General features: G+C 36.2%; 1 protein-coding gene across 2 annotated transcripts in view; it reads right to left on the bottom strand.

Annotated features, from left to right (window-relative positions):
* The window catches only part of BRMS1L (BRMS1 like transcriptional repressor), a 29980-nt gene extending 26925 nt beyond the window's left edge, over positions 1-3055 (bottom strand). The window contains exon 1 of one of the 2 annotated variants that reach the window (XM_072962942.1): positions 2473-3055. In XM_072962942.1, coding sequence (XP_072819043.1) covers positions 2473-2614 — 142 coding nt within the window. In that variant the 5' untranslated portion in view covers positions 2615-3055. The remainder of the gene's footprint in view (positions 1-2472) is intronic. The other variant, XM_031678950.2, reaches the window with a different exon arrangement.
* Positions 3056-17441: the final 14386 nt, after the last annotated feature.

The following is a 17441-nucleotide window of genomic DNA, read 5'->3' as shown; positions in this document are numbered from 1 at the left end:
GTCAGTGAGAGGAGAAAAATGAGAAAAACAAGAAAACTTTTCAAAGAAAGCAACTGTTAATTACCAGTTCTGTCCTATATTTCATATCTTCTATTTTTACATCACATATAGTTGACACCAGAATAACTAAAGCACAAAATGATGAGCAAATTGATCTCCATCAAATAAAGGTCAAACTATGTGGAAATTAAATTATGTTGTTTTTGTATAACAAGGAAGTATGCAATTATTTTAACTTTTCAGAAACAGATTAAAATTGTTTCTGGTTCTTAATAGCTTATTCCTTGGCTATTTAAAATTTGGTCCCTCAAGATGACTCACTCCCCAACATCTCTGGACAGTAGAGATTTTCTGCAGCCTTAGGACCAAGGCTGGAGAAGAATAAAATTGTAGAAGTTTAACATGCAAGACATGTGGTAGAAAGGAGATGCTTTCACAGGACGCAAAATGGCAAAATTTATCTAAATAATTTCTTTCCACTTAAGAAATTTGACTTGTAGTTCAAATTATTGTTATTCTTCACAAATTAAGTTGTCTGTTATTTTCGAGGATGGAATAAAAAACAGAGAGAAATCATAAGAGTCAACATAAAAATCAGACAGGCAGAATTTTAGTAAATAGACGTCATTTTGTGAGATTCTAGCTCCTGTTAAAACAAACAAACAAACAAACAAACAAAAACAAAGAGCAATCGAAGATAAAATGTTTTTCAGACCTAGGAAATATATTCACATACAGTCTGGATGTTCTTTCTCCGTATTCCTCATTTTTGAAATCTCACCTGTTTTCATGACTAGGTAGAGGACTTCCAAATTATGCTTCCCATCCCTAGCAGGTTCCAATGCCACACTTCAACCTGTCAATTGGACATGTCTGTAATACCATATCTTCCATCTTCATCTCAAATCTTTCATTTTTCTATTTCTGTTCATGCTACCACCATTCTTGTACCTGGGTTTTTTTCCTCTTACCCTCACTCCTAAGCTTGTAGTCATCAATCTTGCTTTGTGCTTTAAAAAATTTTTTTCACATATATATCTTTTCCTTTTCTAGCTCAAATCCTTTTTCCAACCAAACTGGTTTTCTCACTCTTTTAAATAAGCCTTAAGCACTGGCCTTTGCACTTTCTTCTTGCATTCCTCCCCCTAAAGAAACACCTGACCATTACCACTCCAATCCAAAGTCTACTCATTCTTCAAGATAGTTCAGGTAATCCCACCTCCTTCAACTAGCCTTTGCTGACCACCCTATTCTGAAAAGATTTCCTCTGCCTCTGAATTCCTACAGTACTGTTAAACATTCATTTGGCAATTTAATCAAGTGATGACTTAGGGCAACTCTTTAATTGAGATCAGATCATAACTATTTATACCTCACAGTAGAACCCAGTGCTGCACAAGGAAGTCACTCGTAAACAATTATTTTTAGATAGTTAATCTATTGACTGAAATTACATACTTCCATGGAGATTTTCTTTGAAAAGGAAACCTGAAAAGAGGGTGTCGAGATCACAATAGACTGTCATCAATCTGTTATCAATCCCTGCTTTACAGGGCCCAAATCAGGCCAAGACACAGAAGTCTCACCTTCATCATACGGATAGAAGAAAAAGAATCCAGGTAATCCAAATTCCATTTCTTTTTTAAATAACCATTCCTAAAATTTCGCAAAAATTGATTTGTGGTGTTAATCTGCCCTCCACCACTCCATCCCACTCCCGCAAAAAACAAACAAGAACCCCACCCTAAAATAATCCAAAGATAACAGGGAAGAAAACATCTGGAGAAATTCAAAGTTGCCAAATACTAGTCAATTTATGAGCATATGAAGATCCCAAATCACCCCTGATGCTAGGCTCTTCTTATCAGTCTTGAAAAGTTCGGAGAGATGCTGTAAATCGGACAGCTCCCACGTCAGCCCCCAAAAGAGCACCGATGTCAAGGGCTGACTGACAGGCTGACTTGGAAGCTGAGATTAATAAATTCTAAGCCAGCCAGCCAAATTCGAAGAGCCAAAACAAATCTATCCTCGGCTCCGATAACCCACCCACGTTGAGAAGTAAGGGTTGCAAAGCCGAAAAATAAGAAGTCGGCGGTCTGGGAAAAGGAGGCATTTCCAGGGTCTCCTAGACAAGAGGCGGGACATTCCGCTCTCCGATCAGGAGAGCCCCGGGCACTGCCCGGAGGTCCCAAGGGCAGGAAGGACCGCGCGCAGGACGGCACAGCGTCCCAGAGCCGGGCGAGTCCAGGCCCGCGCCCTGCCCCGCCCCGCCCCGCCAACCGGGACCCGCCAGGAGCCAGGCAGCGCCCAGCGAATAGTCCCGGTGCCGCCGAGGGCCGGGAGCCAGTCTCCGCCCCTTCCCTCTCTCCCCGCCCCGCTCTCCCAGCAGGACGCAGCTGCCGGCGTGCGGAGAGCGGCCTGTCGCTACCCCGGCGCGAGGTCTCCGGCTCCCAGCCCTCCCAGGTCGCATACCTGAGCTATCTCCATCCTCGGAGACGGACGAGCTCTCGGTGTCCTCGTCCTCGGAGCTGCTCCCCTCATTTTCGGCGTAGTCCACCTCCATCTCATCGTGATGGTTCGTCTCCTTCTTATCCCCTCGGGAGTGGACTGGCATTTTCCAGCCGCGCCGTCGCTTTCCACTCCCGGCGCCCAGCCCGGCCACCGCCGCTTCAGTGAAGGGCGCGCCGAACGCCCCGACCCACCCAGCGGCCGAGCTCGTTCTGAACCCCCTCGGCTCCTCCCCGCCCCCGGCCGGAGCCTCACAACCTAACCCGCAGGCTCTGAGCTGGGAGCTCTGCCATTGGCGGAGGCCGTCCTCCGAGCCGGGGGATGGGGCTTGTCCTGCTCCCGTCGGGTTGGTTGCCGGTAATTACGGCGCGGCCTCGCACTGTGTTTCGGGAGTTGTAGTCCCTTCTGCTCAGACCTGCAGGGGCCGCCGCGATCACTTCTCCCCTGTGGACTTCAAGTCCCACAAGGCACGAAAGCTGCCACACTCGATCGCAGTTTATAACCTAAACAGAAACAGATTGTGCGAATTTGGTCTGTATTTATTCTTTTCCCGCCAAGTGATTGTCTGAGCTCCCAGGCTGACCAAGATGTTATTGTCAGATGTGAAAAGGTCTTTTGTCTCTGTGTTTTTCTCCTCTTTGAGGCTGGGGGAACTGGAGAAATGTCTCTTTACCTAAGCACCTTTATTGCCACTAATAAACTGTTATTATTGAATTAGTTTCTGCAGACAATAACTTGAATTTTCTGTGCTGCACAAAAACCTTTAAATTGTTCTTGAAACTTGTGCAATCAATAATATGGAAGGAAAGGAAATTTTATCTTGGCACTTTCATCTAGTATTTTGGGGGTTTACTTTTTACCATATGCAGCCTAAAAATGCCACCCGTCTTGATTTAACTTCAATTTTTAATGAAAAATACGTATTTGACTTAATGAAATATTATATTTTCTCAACAGTAGGGATGATAGGCAAGGAGAACTCATTAGATATCATAATAATAATAACAAATTAATTTACTACTTTTAATCTGTATGAGGTACCCTTGCAAGATCTTTACATGACATATTGAGTTTAATACTCAATTTAATAGCCCTGCTGTAGGTGCTATTATTATACCCATTTTACAGATGAGGAAACTTTACTTGCAGACAAACCTAAAAACTGTATTTTATCCATTATAAAGACAGGGCTTCTTCCTGAAGTGACAATTTGCTACTGAAAGATATTTCATAGAATATTGTGGATTATACAGCACTTCTTTCTCAAACACAAGGTCCAAAGACATTTGACAGAGAATGGTCTTTTTTTTAGATTCCACATATGAGTGATATATAGTATTTTTCTTTCCCTTTCTGGCTTACTTCACTTACAATGACATTCTCCCGAGCCATCCATGTTGCTACAAATGGCATAATTTCATCATTTTTATGGCTGAGTAGTATTCCATTGCATAAATATACCACAACTTCTTTATCCAGTCATCTGTCAGTACACATCCTTTTCTCTCTGCAGCCCTCAACCCTCTTCCACTCCTCTTCTTTTTCAATGCCACTTTCTTAACAACATACAGCAGCAGCAGCACCTTCACCATTCAGTACACACTCATGTTCCTTCAGGCTACTGTATACTTTGTACTTTGAAACTTTGCACTTGTTTCTATCATACTGTATTGTGAATTGTTTAGCCAATGCATCTCACCTATTGGATTATGAATTCCTTGAGACTGTCTTAGTCTGGGATGCAATTTCAGAGGCATGCAGTAGTCAGGTAAGTAAAGTTAAAAGATAGAGACTGCAAGGGTATGAGTACATGCACATACATTATGTGGGTGGTGGGGTCTAAAGGAGGCAGCTGCTTTTAGCTACAGCCAACTGATGCTGCATCAGAATTCTGGCCTAGGGAGAAGATATAGCTCAGTGGTACAGTGCTTGCTTAGCACGCACATAGTCCTAGGTTCAATCCTCAGAAAAAATAAATAAATAAACCTATCTTAAAAAAAAAAGTTCTGACCTAGATATCAAACCTTCCAATTTTCAAGAAAAACTGGAAATTTATATCTCCATGTGAAATAACCATATTTGTAAACATTATCTGAAGTGTGATATATATATATATGTGTGTGTGTGTGTGTGTATATATATATATATATATATATATATATATATATACTTTTTTTTTTTTGCTCTTGTCTTGGTTTTGTTTCTTAAACTCCAGACCAAACAAAAACAGCTGTGGGTAAAATCTCTGGCCTCCGTTAATCTCTGTTATATCAGAAGCTATGAGAGTATGTCCTAAATAGTAACAATAGCTCAGATTTCTGTTCACTCTTTATGTGCGAAACACTGTTATGTGCTTTAAGTACAGTAATTCATTCAATGCTTACCACAACTCTATGAAGTAGATATAATTGTGCCTTCTATTTTGTAGATGAAGAAACTGAAGCATAGGGCAATTACTTGGTTAAGGTCATACAGCTAATAGGTAGCAGGTTTTAAGATTTGAACTTGAGTAATCTAACATCAGAGCCTGCACTCAACCACCAGCATACAGTGCCCCTCTAACAGGTGCTTTCTATGTTTCTGCTGTTTAATGGAAAACAGAAGGAAGCTGGAGAGGAGGCATGAATTCTAGCCCTGGCTCTGCTAGTAACCAGCCAATTAAATTTGGCAAATTGCATAATCTCTAGTCAGTTGTAAAATAAGAAGGTCACATTATGTTCTTTAAGTACCCTTTCGGCTCTAAAATTCCTGTCATCATTATATTTATGTTTACGGCAGACAGAATAATAGGAGATTGTGCGATTAGAGTTTCATGATGACAGGGAACTATATTCAATTTCTTATAGTAACGTATAATGAAAAAGAATATAAAATGAATATATGTATATATATGACTGAAATATTAGACTGTACACCAGAAACTGACACATTATAACTGCCTATACTTCGATTTAAAAGAAAAGTTTAGAGTTGCATGATGGTGTTTTGCTTAACAGGAAAGTTTCTCTCTCCTCTTCCCAAACAGATTTTAGAAAAGATGTGTAGGAAATGGAGAAGGAACCATGTGGGGAGAAAAATGAGTAAGGCTGGAAAAGAATATTGTCAATTTAGAAAATACAGATTAATGTAAAGAAAACCATGAAAGCAGAATGAAGTTTCCTCAATCAAGGCATTTAAAAAGGTAGAAACAATGCCGTCCATTTCTGTAGCACTTTACATTTTACATACGGCTTACAGAATGATTAGATACATTTTAAGTCTCACTTTTTCATTAATCCATTCATATTTATGGAGACCCTTCTAAAATTCATGGTCAATCATCAGCAAAATCTACTATGTCTTCGCCCTCTTCTCTGAATGGTCCCTTAACTTTTCTTTTCTTAAGTAAACATGGTTCTCCCCTGGGACCCTGCTGCCTTTGCACCCCTGCTCCCACTGAGCCTTGTCACGGAGTAGGTATGTGCCTTGTTCTCCTTGTTCCTTCCAGATCATCCTCCCCACTCCTCCCTCGAAAATCCCAGCTTGTCACCAGGGTATACCACACAGGATCTCTATTTGTGGCTGTCATGTACATACTCCTGGGGGAACTCCCCCTCATTTTTTGATTTTAGCTCTTGGTTCATTCTCTCCCATGGTACATCTATCATAATTCTTGGTCATTTTAGTATTCTTGTAGATAATCCTATACCACTCCATTTCTTACTGCATTTGCTCTATTATAGAGTAGACATAAAATATTTCTGGTCTTTTCTTTCTAGTTTTCTTCCCATACCTTTTGTGGGGTAACTTTTTCCCAATATGTTTCACTGAATATTTTAATATTACATATTAATACAAACACACTGAAAGGTCTTCAGTATATTTGATTTATATATATATATATATAAAACACAGTACCCACCCCTAAGCTTTGTCAAATCTTAGCATTTTACCACATTTTCTCCAGACCCCTCTTCAATCCCAGTTCTCTCCTTCCCTTTCCAGAGTAACCATTATCCATACTTTGGTGTTTTTGATTGCTATGCAGGTGTACATACCATTTTTGTATATGTATGTATCCATAAACAATAGAAAGGATTGTTTAACATATTTTAACATAGTCTCATACACTACATACCATGCAAGAACTTTCTTTGTCTTCAACAGTTTTTGAGTCTTTTCCATTGTGAAACAGGTAGCTGTAATAGTTATTTTAACCTGCTGTAAGGTAATCCACTGAGTACATATATTCCATTGAATGAATATTAAAACTTTTACTCACTTACCTGTTAATGAACATTTAGATTGCTTCCAATTTTTTCATTATTAAAAACAGTTGCGTCAATGAAATTCTTATATGTATCTTTTGGAGCATGTGTATATTTCTCGAGGTCAGTGGGCTCCCCAAAGTTGGACATGTGTATCCAGGGAATATATCCTGGAGGATGGGAAGAAAATATTAAAACTTCTGTTTATGTAATTTTCAATTTCATCTTTGTTTGCTATAAAGTAGATATAGGAAAGAAGCAATAAGCCCATTTTTTACTCATTTACCCTCATTATATTCCTTGCTTTCTTGTTTTTCATCAGCAGATTCTGCCTCTGAAGGGAAGCAATTTAAATTCCAACCACTACCACATGGTGGAGCTGAGACATCAGCTGTACATCTACGGACCTTGTCACGGCTGACTGACCCAGGCCAGATGCTGGTAGCTGGAAAAAACAAACGCAGGAGACAAGAGGCAGCAACTGATGGCTAATACTCAAATCAGGGTAAGCCCTTTAATCATTCAAACTAAATGTAGGTCTTTAGAGACCTACCGTGACAACTAAATGAGACCAATTTATAATTATACAATTGTATAAGACCATGATTCCAATTACATAAGAATAAAACAATCTAAAGGTGCTTGAAATAGTCTGTTCACTGGTATAGGGCCTATCCTTGTATTAATTGTCTATTTGTAGATGTTAGTTCTGGAATTAAACAATAAACTTGTTAACATTCCTAGTCCCCATATTTATGTTTTTATTATGATTCCATTATCTCATAGTTCAAATTATCATATGCTGTTATGGAGGGAGGGCATAGCTCAGTGGTAGAGTGCATGCCTAGCACACACGAGGTCCTGGGTTCAATCCCCAGTACCTCCATTTAAAAATAAATAAATAAATAAACCTAATTACCTCGCCCCTCCAGAAAAAAGATTATCATGTGTTTTTCTGTAGTCAATATCTAATTTTGTTTTAAGTAGGGAAATTTTCTTTTTCTCTAAGATTTTTCTCAAGGGTAAATATTTTACATGCAGTATTATTTTTAATCAGTAATTTTCCTCTTCACACAATTTTTCTGCATAGTTAAAGTGGGTATCTTTTGTTTTGGCCTCCCCAGTATCCCCTTTCTGAAGCAATAGCTCCTTGATTTGCCCTTTGAGAACCCCCTCTGCTCCATTCAGCCCATATGGTCCAGGTGACCAATCAGAATATTACATTCTCCTGGTTCAGGGATGGACATGTGGACCAACCTAGGCTGTGATGGGCATTGCCAGAACTTTTATTGGAGCTATCAGGAAGAAGTTTTTCTCTTTTGAAATTAAAATTTCTACTAAGCCTATGAGCCTAGGTTTGGTAGGGCCATTTCTCCTTCCACTGTGACTGGGGAAATAGGGAGGCAACATGGGAACCAAAAGAGAAGAAAGGCAAAGCTAAAACAGAAAGACCCCTGATGACATTATTTAAGCACCTGGATCCACATGTGTTCATTGTTAATCCTTAGACTTTCCATTACATGAAGCAATAAATTCCTCTGCTTATTGCAACTGTTTTGCTACTTGTTAGTTTCAGCTGAAAGAGTTCTGACTACAAAAGACAGCTAATTTTTTTCTTAAAAATTTGTATGTGTTTTTATCACAGAGAAAAAAATGTGACAATGAGTGTGTATATGTCCATGAATGACTGAAAAATTGTGCTGAACACTGGAATTTGACACATTGTAAAATGATTGTAAATCAATAAAAAATGTTAAAAATGTGTATGTGTTTTTAAAAGGAAGCAGTAAATGAAATATTTTAAAATCTCCCATCATAATTTTTTATCTATTCTTGTCAAAAGTCCCCTCTTATACTCATTTATATATTAACTACTTATTGAATGTATACTATATGTCAGGTACTGTGGTGGTTTCAAGAGCTTCATCGGTGAACAGACAACCTCTGCTTGAACAAAGCTTAGAGAAAAGAGATAAATATAACAATTAACTATACTAATTAAGGTATACTCTCTGCTGGTGTTATGACAGTATAATAAACAGACCTGTGGGAGTGGGTGTCAGGTAAGACCTCTCTAAAGTAGTAATATTTCTGCTAATACATGACAGATAGGGAAGGGTTAGCCCAGCTAGGAAGGGAAAGGTCCTGATGTAGAAATGAGCTGCAGCATGTTCATGTTTGAAGAATTAAGAGATCACAATGGACAGTCAGTGTTTAAGGATGAAACAGACATAAGATGAGGCTGGTAAGATAAAGAAATGCCACATCTTACAGGGCCTGGTAGATTATGGTAAGGAAATTTGGGTTTTTTTTTAATCCTAAATTCAGTGGGTTGCCATTAGGAAGTTTGTAGGAAGGGATGACGTGATTAGATTAATGATAAGATTACATTAATTTAAGATCAAATTTTTTTTTAAAGTTCACTGCTCACTTAGTGGAAAATGGATTGGATAGGAACAAGTCTGTCAGATACTGAGATAAGATAATGGTGGCTTGGACAGGAGCAGAGGCTGTGTGGCAAAAAGAAATGGACCAATTTGAGACAGTGAGGAGATAAAATCAACAAAACTTAGTAATGCATTAAATATGGGGCATGAGAGAGAGGACATATGATATAGTTCCCTTATCTCCCTTCTTTTTTGAGTTTGATTCGTTTCATTATACTAATAAATGTCAGCAGCCTTTGCTTCAACAAATCTCATTAAAAATATATTTCACTTAAGAAGTTCTATACTCATTGTATATAATTTTCAGCTTTCTCTATCCTTAACCAATCATATTTCTTCCAATGCTTCTTTTATTTTCTTCCAGTTTTATTGAGATATAATTGACAGCACTGCATAAGTTTAAGGCATACAGCATAATGATTTGATTTACATACATCGAGAAGTGATTATCACCATAAGTTTAATGAACATCCATCATCTCATATAGGTACAAAATTAAAGAAATAGAAAATATTCTTTTCCTGTGATGAGAACTCTTAGAATTTACTCTCTTAACTTTCATATATAACATATAGCAGTTTGAATTTATATTTATCTTGTTGTATATTACACCCCTAGTTTGACTTGTGTGAATGCTACCTGTTTTCTCTAAAAATTAAATTATAATCTGTGAAATTACAACAGAAAAAAATGACAAAATTTATTGACATTGGCACTGATGGTACAAAAGCAGTGACAGGTACAGCAGTTGGCACATTCGCATGAAGGCAGTGGTACCAAACTATACAAATATTAATTGTATTCTTCATCACCAGCAGGAATGTCCTTGACAAAGAAGGAAAAGTTATTCTTTATGAGATCCCAAGCATTGAGTACACATCTTTTTACTATTTCCTGTGGCAAATCCTGCATACTGAAGTACAATGGTGGTGTTCAGGAAAAACACTTGCACAACTGAGTTGTGAGCTAACCTAGCAACCTGATTCAAGGAACAGCATTTTTACTTGAAAGAATCAACAAACTAAAGTTATTCAGACTTTGATATTTGGCAAATATTTTCCAAAAAACATCCAATAAAAAAGTGAGCCTGTCACTTTTAGTAAAACAATTGACAGGATTTGTTACCAAAGATAAAAATTCAAGCTACCAAATGGTAATTAGGAATTTGGAAAATTTTTATCCACCATGGTGAGCATGACAATTTTCTAATACTTAAAGGATTTTCTGATGTATATGATTTTTTAAAAATATTTATGTTGATTAATGAAATGTAGTAATATTTGGAGCATCTGTACAACTCAGTGAACAATCATTTTCCAAATGGCAAACGCATAATGTTACAAAATTATGAATGGGTAGAAGATCCATTTACAGTGCAAGATTTAAATGTAAAGAATATAAAAATTTTACTGACATGCTTTCATAATCCACATCACAGCTAATCTTTAAGAAACCACCACCTGTTGAGTTTTAATTTAGTTTAATTTTAGTAGAGTGAGCACAATTATCTGAAAAAAACTATTAAACTAATCTGCTTTTCCAATTATAAATCTGTATAAAGCCAGATTTTTTTCATATACTTCAACCAAAAGAAGATAACCACATTGTAAGAATCCAGCTGTCTTCTATTAAGCCAGACATTAAGATTTGTAAAACAATATTTTCTTATGAAATATTTTTCATTTTGAAAAAGTTTTTTAAACTTTTTATAAACGTCAGTTCATAAATACATTTTTCAAAAAAGTTATGAATTTTATCATGCAGTGGCTTACTGTTATTTTTAAGCATAGTAAAATAGTTTTTAAATTTCTCAGGTTTAATGTTTTAAGAGACTTTTTTCCCATTTTTTATTGAAGTATAGTCAGTTTACAATGTCGTGTCAATTTCTGGTGTACAGCATGTTTCAGTCAGGCATATACATACTAATTTTCCTTTTCATATTCTTTTTCATTTTCATTATAGGTTACTACAAAATACTGACTATAGTTCCCTGTGCTATACAGTATGAACTTGTTGTTTATCTATTTTATATATAGTAGTTAGTATCTGCAAATCCCTGGCAACCACGATTTTTACTGCTGCTATATTGTCTTTTCCAGAATGTCATATTATTAAAATCATAAAATATGTGGTCTTTTCAGACTGGCTTCTTTCACTTAGTATTATGTATTTAAGATTCATCCCTGTGTTTTCATGGCTTGATTTCTATTTATTGATGAATAATATTCCATTGTATGGAAGTAACACAGTTTGTTTATTCACTCACCTGTTGAAGGACATCTTGGTTCTTCCAATTTTTGGAGTTGTGAATGAAGAGAATAGAAATATTTGTGTGCGGATTTTTGGGAGGTTATATTCTCAGATTAACTGGGTAAATACCTTGAAGTGCAATTGCTGGATCATATGGTAAGACTATGTTTAACTTTATAAAAAAACTGCCAAACTGTCTTCCAAAGTGGGCTGTACCATTTTACAGTCCCATGAGCAATGAATAAGAGCTCCTGTGCTCTGCATTCCCACCAGCATTTGGTATAGCCAGTGTTTTGAATTTTGGTCATTCTAATATGTGTACAGTAGTATCTTATTGTTGTTTTAATTTGTAATTCCCTAGTGACAAATGATATTGAGGATCTTTTCATCTGCTTATTTGCCATCTGTGTATCTTCTTTGGTAAGGTCTTTTTGCCCATTTTTTAGTTGGGTCAGTTCTTGAGAGTTCTTTGTGTATTTTAAACAACTCCTTTATCAGATATGTGTTTTGCAAACATTTTGTGCCAGTCCATGGCTTGTCTTGCGATTCTCTTGATCATGTGTTTCACACAGTAGAAATTTTAATTTTAATAAAATCTAACATTTTCTTTCTGTCATGGATTATGCTTTTGGTGCTATACCTAAAAACTCATCACCAAACTAAAGCTCACCTAGATTTTCTCCTATGTTTTCTTCTAGTAGTTTTACAGTTTTGCATTTTACCTTTAGGTATGTTCCATTTTGAGTAACTTTATGAAAGGTCTAACGTCTGTGTCTAGGCTTATTTTTATTCATTTATTTATTTTTTGCATGTGAATGTCAACTTGTTTCAGCACATTTGTTGAAAAGATCATCCCTTCTCTATTGAACTGCCTTTACTCCTTTGTCAAATATCAGTTGACTGTATTTTTGTGGGTCTATTTCTGGGCTCTCTCTTCTGTTCTATTGATTGTTGTATCTATGCTTTCACCAATATCATGCTGTCTTGATTACTATAGTTATAGAGTGAGTTTTGAAATCCGGTTGTAACAACTTTGTTCTTCTCCAATATTGTGTTGGCTATTCTGGATCTTTTGCCTTTCCATATAAACTTAATAATCAGTGTGTTAATACCTACAAAATAGCTTCCTGGGATTTTGATTGGTATTGTGTTGAGTTCAGTTTACAGATCAAGTTGGGAAGAACTTACATCTTTAAAAAATCGAATGCTCTATTCCATGAACATAAACTCTCTGTCCACTTATTCATATCTTTGATTTCTTTCACCAGAATTTTGTAGTTTCCTCAGCTTTAATTTTTAATAATTTTTTGTTAAAATAAAAAATTTTAATAATAGAGTAGGAAAAGCTCTTTGGGGGTCCTCAATAATTTTGGTCCTGAGACCAAAAGCTTTGAGAATTGCTTGTCTATCTCCTGATCACTACTTTTGGTTCTTATTTTCTTTTATTTATTTTTTTTTTGTGTATATATATATATATATATATATACACACACACATTTTATTGAAGTACAGTCAGTTTACAATGTTGTGTCAATTTCTGGTATACAGCATAATGCTTCAGTGATACATGAACATACGTATATCCTCGGTTCTTAATTTTCTAACTCCTAACTTCAGATCCTTGCCATTCACGTTTCATTAGGATTCAGGTGATAAGTATTCTGCTCCTACTCTAACAACTGTCAACGCAGTTGGAATTTCAACCTTCTTATTCACAAGTAATGAAATCAAAGCAGATACAATGTCTAAAGTAATAGAAGTAAACAAATAGCTTTTCTAAGAAATGCAATTAAGTAAGAAATAATGGCTGCCCATAGTGATTTCCCTCCAAAGAATAAGGTATGGAAAAGGCAAAACTAAAACAAAACAAAAAACTTTACATTAGGGAACCCTGACAAACAATACTTCAGCCAGGTGATCAAGGTCAACATCAACAGTAGTTAAGTCATGTCAACAGTACGTACCATTGATATGATGTGATGAAAATGGCATTTTACCTCTGTGATCTTCCTCCCCCAAACCAACAACCTAATCATGAGAAAAACATCTGACAAATTTCTATAGAGGGGCATCCTTCAATCAACCTAACCGGTGCTCCTCAAAACTGTTAAGGTCATTAAAACCAACGAAAATATGAAAACAATCACAGCAAAGAGGAACCTAAGGAGAAATGATAGCTAAATATAGTAAGGTACCCTGAGTAAGATCATGGACTGGAAAAAAGACATTAGATAAAAATAAAACTATGGAATTTAGTTAATAACATCATTATTGGTTTATGAATTGTAATAAATATACCATACTAACATAAGATATGAATAATAGGGGAAGCTACAGGAGTTGGGCATCTGGGAACTCTCAATACTATTGGCCCAATTTTCCTACACATTTTCAGTTGTTTTAAAAATTAAGTCTGTTCAGTAAAAAGATCAGTGGTTGCCAGGGGTTAGAGGGAGGGGTGAATGTGTAGAGCACAAAGGATTTTTTTAGGGCAGTGAAAATACTCTGTATGATACTATAATAGTGAACACATGTCATTATTTATTTGTCCAAACCCATAAAATGTGTATCACTGAAGGTGAACCCTAATGTAAATTATGGTCTTTGGGTGACAATGATACGTCAGAGTAGGTTCACCAATTGTAGCAAATGTACCACTCCTGAGTGGCGGAGGCTGCTGCTAAATGGGGGAGTCTGTGCATGTGTAGGGGTAGGGAGTATACAGGAAATCTCTATATCTTCCTCTCAACTTTGCTGTGAACCTAAAACTGATTAACAGAAATAAAATTCATTAAAAATAATCTGTTAATTTAAAAAAACTCTTAAATTTGAATAAATCTGACTTTATGAAAAATAGTAATGTAATGTTCACATTTGGGAGATTGATGATGACCTATTTTTCTTGGGATGTTCATGATTTTAAACCTAAGTTTGGAGTCTAGTTTTCAAAAGCAGTATTTCAAAGGGAATTTTCTGGGTTTTTCTTTTCAAAATAAATATGTTTCCAGTGAGGAGAGCTTATACCTTCAAAGAGAAACTCAGGCAGCGGGCTTGGCATGCTATATCTAAATTATACTTATGCCAGTTTGTTTTGCAATGGAGTTTCCTTTTTTCTCAGGTATGCCAGCCATATAATTATTACTAATTATATGTTACATTTTATATTTTCTAAATTATTTCATCATTCACTAAACACTTACTGAGTGCCTGTGCAAGAGAAAGGGAGGGGAACTGGCATTCATTATTCCATTCAACAAATGTTTATGGAGGGCATTTTGTACAGGGCATTTTGTAAGAAGATGAGACACAAGATAGTGGGAAAGCAAACTTTTAAACAATTACACAAATTGCTCCATTAAAAGTCTATGAAGGACTTAAACATAAGAGAACATAGGCAAAAGGTTCTCTGACATAAATCATTGCAATGTTTTCCTCGATCAGTCTCCCAAGGCAATAGAAATAAAAGCAAAAATAAACAAATGGGATCTTATCAAACTTATAAGCTATTGCATAGCAAAGGAGACAATAAACAAAATAAAGACAACCTACAGACTGGGAGAAAATATTTGCAAATGATGTGACCGACAAGGGCTTAACTTCCAGCATATACAAACAGCTCATAAGACTCAATAGCAAAAGAACAAACAACTGTATACAAAAATGGGCAGAAGACCTAAATAGACATTTCTCATGGAAGACATGCAGATGGCCCACAGGCACATGAAAAGATGCTTAATGTTGATAATCAGAGAAATGCAAATCAAAACTATAATAGGTATCACCTCACACAGTCAGAATGGTCATCATTAAAAAGTCCACAAATGATAAATGATGGAGAGGGTGTAGAGAAAAGGGAACTCTCCTAGACTGTTGGTGGGAATGTAAACTGGTGTGGCCACTACGGGAAACCATATGGAAATTCCTTACAAAACTAAAAAAGTTACCATATGATCCAAATATCTCACTCCTGAGCATATATCTGGAGAAAACTATAATTTGAAAAGATACATGCACCCCAATGTTCACAGCAGCACTATTCACAATAGCCAAGACATGGAAACAACCTAAATATCCATTGACAGACGACTAGATAAAGAAGTTGTGGTGTATATATATGTGTGTACACACACACACACACAAAATGGAATACTACTCAGCCATAAAAAGGCATGAAATAATGCCATTTGCCAGCAACATGGATGGACCCAGAGATGATCATAATAAGTGAAGTAAGTCAGAAAAAGAAAGAAAAATATTATATGATATCACTTATATGTGGAAAAAAATGACACAAATGAAGTTATTTACAAAACAGAAATAGACTCACAGACATAGAAAACAAACTTATGGTTACCAAAGGGGAAAGGTGGATGGGAGGGAAGGATAAATTAGGAGTTTGGAATTTGCAGATACATACTACTATATATAAAAAAGATAAACAACAAGGACCTACCATATAGCACAGGGAACTATGTTCAATATCTTGTAATAACCTATAATGAAAAAGAATATATAAATGTATAACTGAATCACTATGCTGTACGCCAGAAACTAACACAACATTGTAAATCAACAACACTTCAATTTTAAAAAAGTATATGAAGGAAAGGTACATTGTAAGATGAGTCAGTAGAAGTAACTTTCAATAACATTTCTTACCCAATTATCACCATTATTGATGTGGTTTACATATGAGGAAAATGAGGCTCAGAGAGATTAAACTATATGCCAGGTATCCCAGAGAAAGTAAATCCAGAGAAAGTAAATAGGGTAAGATGATTTTAAACAAAGAACACAGTAATAGAAAAGGAAACCGAGATTAATTTTTTAGAAAACATATGTAGCTCTGCTTAAGTCTTTTCGTTGCTGCTGTTTGCAGCAAACAAAAACAAAAACAAAAACAAACTGGGATATGATATAGCAAATAGAAAAAAAATATGAAAGAAAACACATAAATAGTATATGAAAATATTCCTAATAATAGATTTAGGACAGAATGAATTGCCCAAAATGCAGCCTTCATGTTTATTTTTCTGCTCAAGTCTCTGGGGACTACAACCTACATTCATTTTCATAGAAAAATATTGAAAATAATTAATAAAGACTACTTTTCTTTTTCTTTTCTTTTTTTTCCTATTCCTTGCATCTCTATTTTTGTCTCAACCATGTAACAACATTCTGAAATTTTAAGACCCTAAAAGCGATTTAACTCCCACAGCTGAAAAAGATCAAAATAAAAGATTAAAAAAAAATTCCACCTCAAACCTTAAGGAAAGCATAGAACACATCTGTGAATCAAAACCTGACAAGTAAAAGATTGGCTTTGCTTATACTCTGATCTGCCTCTAATAAGCGTTGTTTGTCCTTTCTTCGTCTTCCTTCCATCATCCTCTGTGCTCCTCCAGTGTCCCCATGAAGCAGGTTACTGTTCCTGAACTGACAGCAGGAACAACTCCAGTATAGTAGCATAAATTCAGTAAGCATTTGCTTAGTGCCTAGCGTTTACTCATTCTTTCCATAAATAACTATTGAGTGCCTATCCCATGACAGGTACCACTGGGGAGAGCAGAGAAATAGAGAAGACAGAGAGAGGGAAAGAGGGAAGAAGGCAACTCTTGGAGCCTTAGATTGTAAAACACAGAAGAATAAAAAAAATTTTTTTAAGCCATCTTAAGGAAAGATTATACCTAATATAAGGGAGATGAAGCATAGAATGACTACAAAATAGAACGTGGTGAGTGTCACTGTGGAGAAATAGCAAGTGCTGATGGAGGACTTCAGAAAAGGGCTGCAATATTATTTCAAGCAGCTGTTTTGTTTTTTTTTTCCTTTTATAATTTCTACTCCCTATTCAGCCTAGCAGAATATCTTTAAAATGTGTAAGTCTGGACTTTTCCTACTGCAAGTGACTGAAACTCAACTCAAATGGGCTTAAGCAAAATAAAGACACTACTGAGCTGTGAAATAGAAAAGACAGTGGTACTTCAGG

The sequence above is a fragment of the Vicugna pacos genome, chromosome 6 (genome assembly GCF_048564905.1).
Source record: "Vicugna pacos chromosome 6, VicPac4, whole genome shotgun sequence".
In the NCBI taxonomy this organism is placed as follows: Eukaryota; Metazoa; Chordata; class Mammalia; order Artiodactyla; family Camelidae; genus Vicugna; species Vicugna pacos.
Note: the sequence above shows the minus strand (reverse complement) of the source record. Positions and strands in the feature narration are given on the sequence as shown.